General features: G+C 37.6%; 2 protein-coding genes across 2 annotated transcripts; both read left to right on the forward strand.

Moving 5' to 3' along the window:
- Positions 1-169: 169 nt before the first annotated feature.
- LOC105387541 lies at positions 170-977 on the forward strand. Its single transcript, XM_011558273.3, has 2 exons — positions 170-412; positions 693-977. Exons 1-2 carry the CDS (start codon positions 344-346, stop codon positions 966-968), a joined length of 345 nt encoding a protein of 114 aa, XP_011556575.1. The 5' UTR covers positions 170-343; the 3' UTR covers positions 969-977.
- A 2,556-nt stretch (positions 978-3,533) lies between these two features.
- LOC125491471 lies at positions 3,534-6,868 on the forward strand. Its single transcript, XM_048633535.1, has 2 exons — positions 3,534-4,181; positions 5,999-6,868. Exons 1-2 carry the CDS (start codon positions 3,617-3,619, stop codon positions 6,118-6,120), a joined length of 687 nt encoding a protein of 228 aa, XP_048489492.1. The 5' UTR covers positions 3,534-3,616; the 3' UTR covers positions 6,121-6,868.
- Positions 6,869-8,555: the final 1,687 nt, after the last annotated feature.

The raw sequence follows: 8,555 nt of genomic DNA on the forward strand, positions 1-8,555 counted from the left end.
GTCACTAACTTGTATTCAAGTCAAAGTATATGAAAGTACGAAAGAAAGTTTTGGTAATAAACTTTTTAACTAAAACTTTTAAGAATCCCAAGGAGTCCAAACATTGGAGTTGTCTATTCATTATGTGACATAAGTTGTGACATAGTATAATATAAGTTGATTGATAGATTCATAGCATGTTGATAGAAAAGAGTGCTATGAATAAAGAAATTTAAATTAAAGAATAAATTCGATATTAATTCAATTATCTATATGCTGAGGCTGTACATAAATTCTTATGTTAAGAGCGCTCGTCGAGATATAAAATTTTAGTCTACGGGTCTTACTTCTATCACACTTTAAAATGCATCGAATGCCGTTAGCTTTTTACTTGATCTCAATAATCGCTCTTGGATATTCCAGGCCAACCGAGGTAAGATCTTTAGAATTAATAAATACTACAGTCCTTTAGAATAATAGTTGCCATGAAAAAAACACACACCAAAGAAATGGGACATTGAAAATCTTTGTAGCTGAAACATTATGCCATGTATAGACGGTTCATGGAAAGAAGAAGCGTTTTCTTCACAAACGCTAGACTGTAGTCCTCTGGACTAGCATTTGTCACCGTGGTTAAAGGCAGTTAGGCCTCATATAACTTGATTATTTATAGATACAAAAGTCAGTAATTAACCTATTGTTTACCTTAACAGGAAGATGACTTCGTGAGCTGTATTGACGAAAGCAGCTCCTCTTCCGACGTCAGCGAAGCAGATGCCTTGAAAAAGTTCCTGTACTGCTTCTACAAGAAGACTGACGTCATCACCGGCGACGGCCACATCAAGATTGATAACTTTCTGGAGAAGCTTCCAGAAAATATGCATTCAGAGAAAGTGAGGGAGGTGCTGAATAAATGCAACAGTTTGAAAACCGCTAGCACGCCGGAGCAAACAGTCTTGAATATATTCACGTGTATCCATGCCGTTTAAGATTATTAAATCTTAAACGGCACCACGGATTACCTTGGGTTTTAAAACAGTATTGCTGGCTTATTTTGTTTTTTAGTTTGGTCTCATTCTTCGGATTGCATGGTAATGAAGGATTATGGAGGCTACAAACCAAATATTGGACTGAATTTATTTTATTTATGTTTTGCGCACGTACATACAGAATAAAATTAAATTATTATGATGTGCCACAAACTTTATGACTGAATAAATTGAAATTAAATTATATGTATTTTTTTACTTGCTCTATACTTGTAGTACCCCAAATATGAAAATCGCGTATGAGTGATTGAAATGAAAATTCTTCAAGTTGATCAAGAGCAGATGCTCCTGAAAAATCCAGGTTTTTCAGGAGCATCTCGTTGGCATGTCAGTACAAAAAAGGCAGCTATAAGTAATTATTTGTAAGTATTTTTCTTTTCAAAGTTCTATTTTTGTAGTTATATAATATACCAAAATAATTGAGTGCCTCTGTGTGTTTCGCAACAGAAATTCATTTTCCTGCTTTGATTATGCACGAGACACGGAGGTTTCGGATATCATATTTTATCCTTGAATATTTAATGTGAAAAAATGTATTCTACTCAAAAACATAACTGAGACATAAAGCATAACAATAAATGTAACATGAAGAATACGCTTTCGTATGCTTAAAAAATCAGAGAAAATGGCCTATACGTATACCTGTGTATATTGCAACCTGGAAGCTAATTCTCACACCTAGAATGTGTTATCCAGTGTTATACTATTGTTTTTTTGCAAAATTTTCTCAAAATTCTCTCTATTGAATGACGGTGATGATGATGAGACCACAAAATGGCCCGTGTCGATCTGCACAAGCCTGTGACTCCGAACCATGTCTGCAACCTGCAACCATAACTAAATTATTTATCAACAGACTGCGTTGCCTATAATTGTATTCAAATAGAGAATATACAGAAAATAGATCCAAGTACAAAAGGTCTCTAACAATAGAATAATTTACGGCTACAATATCCTCTGGTTTGTTAATTAAACCTTTGTTAGTTCTGCTATTTCTGTCCTAATTGTGTTTGGTATGTTTCATGTATTTCATCCTAACTAATTTCTAATAAACGTGAACATACTTAAGTACTTACGGGTAAATCATGAGTATATGAAACAAGTAAAATTTCTTGGTTGAATAAAGATCATATTGTAGAACTCCCCCTCCATCGATAATGCGAACTTTGTAATGGCAGAAATTTTTGGGATACATATTTATTTTCTTAAATTAACTAAGTACTTAATAGACGCATTTTTCCTGAAATAAAAATGACATATTATGTATCTAGCCTATCTGAAACCTAGTTAAACATTGTGAGATATGGCGTTTCGACTTTCTCCGTGTTCGGCATCATAAGGGTCACAGTGACAGTTAAATAAAGTCCATTTTTCTCTCCACCTTTAGTTTGCAAGGTGCGGGTGCCTATATAAATAGAGTGAGTCGCCCGCGCGCCTCAGTTGTAATATCACCATGCAGAAATGACTAGGTTTCAGATAGGCTAGATACATAATATGTCATTTTTATTTCAGGAAAAATGCGTCTATTATGTAGTCTGAGCCTATCTGAAACCTAGTTAAACATTGTGAGATGTGTTTATTATATTTCGTCGCTTCATTCTCGATATAATATTAATTAACCATGTAGTAACCTAAGCCTACAAGGCGACTTCGCACGATTTAAGAGATAGTCAATTGACTTTTTACCAACTGACAGATGTCAGGCAACTTCACTCCCATCCGTTTCCCTTCGGTCCCTTCCGCTTACGGACTTCATTCCTTTTCGTGCGAGGCGACGAAGCGCACAGGTCTCGATTGCAGCGCTCGGATTATTTCTACCTACGTATAAAATAAAAAATGCCTAAGCGCAGTGCAGATAAAAAGATCGAGAAATACAAAAATAAAATAAGAAAACTTGAACGTCGACGAATAAGAGTTTTAAGTGATTCGTCTTCTTCGGATAGCGAAGGTAAGCAATTTCTTAAATATTTAAGTGTGATTAAATTTAATTTTGGATTACATTGGGGTTGACTGCGAGTCATCAACAATGAAAACATACATCGGAGTGGACTGCGAGTCCTCAACGATTCATAAGCAGAAAATATGTGTAATCTTAATTAGATACACGTTGCCCTGCGAAAATTTACAAAGTACCCTCAAATTTTAATAATTTTTATTTTTCATTATTTTTAGTGGAAAATCATACGCCAGCCCAAAATGGTACTCATTTATCACCTGAGAGGACGATGGCCAATATCGAATTAGACGATGCTCCACAGTACGACTCGATAGAAAATACTACCGAGGTCGAGACGTTAGATGACACTCACAACGCTACTGATCCAACAAATGATCCCGAAGAGGTCGCTCCACCCGTAGAGCCGTTAGATCCACAACTTCTATCAGCATTGGGTGAAGCAACAGATGATACCCCAGCCTATGGAGAGAAAATACTCGATAATCTCGCAAATTTATGGCTTCCGTTGCTTAAAAAAGGTTTATCTAAGGAACCAAAAGAGAAACTATTAAAAGAGTATAATATACCCGATAATTGTCGGCTTTTGCAAGCACCGACACTTAATGCTGAAATATTTCATGCAATACAGGACATGCCAAGGAACCGCGATAAAAATTTGACGGTGCCCCAACAACAATTGGGTTCCGGCATAACAGCTATAAACAGAGCTATGGAAGTTTTATTAAAAGGACAGGACACATCTACTGCTATAAAGCATCTAAGCAATGCCTGTCGAATTCTCTCTGACCTGCATCATATGAACACGCAGTCACGAATAAAACTTATAACACCAGGACTTGACCGATCATTCCTACATGTCATTCAGGATGCTGAGCGTGATGAGACGATATTTGGCAACAAATTATCGGAAAAAATAAAGGCTGCTAAAGCAATAGAGAAACAGGGCATTCAAATAAAGAAAGTTACAGCGCCGAATCCAAAGCCTTCGTCTTCAACGCATGTACAAACACCTGTTGTTCGACCAACGTACTCGGGAAACTGGACAGCTCCTCCTCGGTACTCGTCGAACAGGGGGGGGGGGCGAGAGGCGGCAAGAAGACGATGCAGAGCAGTCGCCGACCGTACAATGCGGCTCAAACGTACAAACCAGCGACCTCCTCCTACTACAGACCCCGAGCTTCGAACCAATAGTCCAGGTACATGCGGGTAGAATAAGCCACTTTTATCATAATTGGAATAAGGTTACTTCTAATGCATTAGTGCTTGACTGGATTAGAGACGGCTACAAGATTCCATTCTGTAAAAAAGTAAAACAATACTTAATACCAGAAAATAATTTAACACCAATTGAGCAACTTGAAATGGAAAATGCCATACAAAACCTTATAAATCTAGGGGCCATCTCTGTATGTGAGCCAGTCAAGGACCAATTCATTTCCAAAATTTTTTTGGCTCCAAAATCGAATGGATTGAAACGTTTTATCTTAAACTTAAAACCGTTGAATATGTTTATACCTACCCACCACTTCAAAATGGAAGATTACCGTACAGCATCCAAATTGATTCCGAAAAATGGTTATATGGCTTCTATCGATTTAAAAGAAGCCTACCTATTAGTCCCAGTAAATTCGCTTGACAGAAAATACTTACGATTTCAATATAGACACCCAAACTCAAGTAAAAATATTACATACGAGTTTACAGCTATTCCATACGGCCTCTCTGTAGCTCCGTGGGTATTTACAAAAGTTATGAAAGAAGTAGTATCGGATTTACGCAGACGGGGTCTCAAGTCGGTCATATATCTCGATGATATTTTGTGTGTCGGTGACACTTACAATGAATGTTCATATAACGTAAACGAAACTATAAAATTATTAAAAAACCTAGGTTTTGTTATTAACTTTGAAAAAAGCTCATTAAAACCAACTCAGGAACTTAAATTCCTCGGTTTTGTCTTCAACAGCAAAAATTTAACACTGTCATTGCCTATTGATAAACGCCACCGTATTGTCGAAATGGTTAAAAGGTTTTTAGATCTTCCACAGTGCTTAATTAGAGAATTTGCTCAACTTATAGGTATATTAGTAGCTTCCTGCCCCGCTGTTGAATATGGTTTATTATATACGAAAAAACTTGAAAGGCAAAAATATTTGGCATTAATAAACAATGACGACTATGACGCAAAATTTAAACCATCACTCATCATTCTGGATGACTTACGTTGGTGGTTGAAAACCATACCCAACGCACATTGTCCTATGAGACATCCAGGATACAAATATGAAATTTACACCGATGCTTCAGGCACTGGCTGGGGGGCTGTGTGTGGCGATAGACGTGTTCATGGCAGATGGAAGCCATCTGAAAAGTCCAACCACATAAATTACTTAGAGCTCCTTGCCGTATTTCTAGGTCTCAAAAGTTTTATAAATAATGAAACCAACTGCTCAATACTCCTGCGGGTAGATAATACTACCGCTATTAGCTACGTGAACCGTATGGGTGGTATACAGTTTCAGCACCTTAGCGATTTATCTCGATCCATTTGGCAGTGGTGCGAGACACGAAATTTATGGATATTTGCATCTTATGTCAATTCAAAAAATAACATCGCTGACTTTGACTCCCGAATTGTTAATCCAGATACGGAGTGGGAGTTATCAGATAAAGCATTCAAAACTGTAGTCCTTCACTTTGGTATGCCTCAAATTGATTTATTTGCGTCTCGCTGCAATGCCAAATGCGACAGATTCATCTCCTGGAAGCCCGATCCCGATGCTGTGGCGGTGGATGCTTTCACTGTAAACTGGGGCAATCAATATTTTTATCTATTTCCCCCATTTTCACTTATAATGAAATGCCTGAGAAAAATTATTGATGACAATGCAACAGGTATTATTATTTTCCCTAATTGGCCATCTCAGCCCTGGTTTCCGCTGCTACATGATTTGTTAATATCCAGAATAGTTTACTTTGAACCTAGTAAGGATCTAGTAAAATCTAATTCCAGGGAACACCACCGTCTGCACGCGAAGCTTACCCTGGGTGCAGCGAAACTTTGCGGAAAGCCTACATCCAACGTGGCTGTCCACCAGAAACGTTAAACTTGATGTTATCGTCACTATCCAGTAACACCCTAAAGCAATATAATGTAACGTATAAGCTCTGGTGGCATTATTGTATGACTAATAATATCGACACTTTTAAAGCAACCAAAAGTGCCATGCTATCGTTTTTGAACCAACAATTTAACTCCGGATGTTCATATGGCTCGTTAAACAGTCATCGGTCCGCCCTCTCCCTGATTTTAGATGGTAAAATCGGATCGGACGAGGACGTGAAAAGATTGCTCAAAGGCGCGTACAGATTGAAACCAAGTCGACCTAAGTACACATATACCTGGGATCCACAGCAAGTTTTAAACTTCGTATCTAATTGGTATCCAAATTACGATCTCAGTTTAGAAAAATTAACCGAAAAGCTAGTCGTCTTGTTAGCAATCTGTACAGCCCACCGAGTTCAAACGCTCTCTCTCATTAGGCTCGAAAATATAGTTATAAACCAAAATGGGGTAAAGATCGGAATTACAGATATAATAAAGACATCAGCGGTGGGACGGGAGCAACCCGTCCTTTACCTACCTTTTTTCATGGACAATATTTCCATCTGCCCGGCCACTACTTTAAAAGATTATATTTCCGTTACTGAAACTCTTCGTACCGAAAACCTTGGTAGGCTGATTTTAACATACAAAAAACCACATAAACCTGCTACATCCCAGTCCATTAGTAGGTGGATTAAAAAGGTATTGGCGAACAGCGGAGTTGACGTAACAAAATTCACGGCACACAGTACTAGGCACGCGTCGACTTCAGCGGCCCATGCCGCTGGTGTCAGTATTGATATAATAAGAAAGACTGCTGGGTGGACAAATTCATCTAACACCTTTGCCCGCTTTTATAATAGAATCACATTAGATGAACGTAATTTTGCAGAATCAGTCTGTTTACCTAAATGATTTAAGTTTTAAATAGGCTCACCTAGTTGATTGTATGTGTAGAACATGATATGTTAAATCGGTTGATTGTAAGCTATTAAGATGATTATGTATGATTATAAAATAAAACTATACAAATCATTCTGGTCTGATATTTTATTTTAAAATCTTCCTTAAGTAAGTAGATCTACCCAACACAAAACTTTCTTCTCTGAAAGTCTACATGGTTAATTAATATTATATCGAGAATGAAGCGACGAAATATAATATAGGATCAAACGAACTTCTCAAGTGAAGTTCGATCATTATTATATGAGTCGCTTCATTCGAAGATATAATAACCCACCCTCCCATGTCCCCCATAGTGCAGAAAGTTTTGAATAAATCTCTAAAGAATGAAGTCCGTAAGCGGAAGGGACCGAAGGGAAACGGATGGGAGTGAAGTTGCCTGACATCTGTCAGTTGGTAAAAAGTCAATTGACTATCTCTTAAATCGTGCGAAGTCGCCTTGTAGGCTTAGGTTACTACATGGTTAATTAATATTATATCTTCGAATGAAGCGACTCATATAATAATGATCGAACTTCACTTGAGAAGTTCGTTTGATCCTATATTATCGCATGGTGGAGAGAAAACCAACTGTGACCCATAAGCTACTGATGAGTGTATCAGTAGATAAATATTTGAATCTATAAATTTATAATACATAGATTTCTAGGTAATAGATATACTAAAAAGAAAGGTATAAGTACACATAAGACTTAAGTACTTCCTTATTATTCCTGACTTGTCAGAAAGTTATGGAAGGTATATACCTATAAATATAGGTAGGTATTTATACATATGGATACACACAGTGCCTCTTCGAAAGCAATACTTATAATTGATCAAAATCTTGTTATTGTCAAGGCAATATTTTTAACATACACTAGCCGAATGGATGGAACCAGTGAAATACTTTGCAACAATATTTAAAAGCTGTAAAATGTAGAATATCGATCCAGGCCGCTGGGGCTCAGGTCAGCACATGCTGACTAGGGTATGTAATTCTGGACTGACCTCAGAAATGCAGCAGCCGACCCTGGAGCCTCGAGTACCTGCTCAGTCAGCCCTGTACGACGACACGGCCTGCAACACCTGGCGCGGCATCTATTCCTTGGAACGAGGAGTGGTGCTTGAAGGGAAGATAATTTTACTAAATATCTCAGCCTCATCAGCTACTGGAAAAGATTAGATGAAGGCTGTGACACTGGCGGATAACTAAGTATTCAGTTTTTCAAAACATGATGCAGGTCACTACATTCACAGTCTAATTTTGTATTCTAACTAACTCGGCGGTTAACGAGTTCCTGTGCAGTCCTACTAGGAAGGAAAGTTATTTTATAAGCCTTTGCACCGATTTTGTGGGCTACTATCATTCTGTATCATCATGTGTGAATATTATGAGCTCTGGCAGCATTCCTTGGTAGATGACATCAATTAATAAAGATTGATTAACACAACAATAACAATTATAATAGTTGATAAATGAAACCCGGCTAACATGTCTTAACTGGGTAAGTAAATGATC

This window comes from Plutella xylostella, chromosome 5 (assembly GCF_932276165.1).
Source record: "Plutella xylostella chromosome 5, ilPluXylo3.1, whole genome shotgun sequence".
NCBI classification, from domain to species: Eukaryota; Metazoa; Arthropoda; class Insecta; order Lepidoptera; family Plutellidae; genus Plutella; species Plutella xylostella.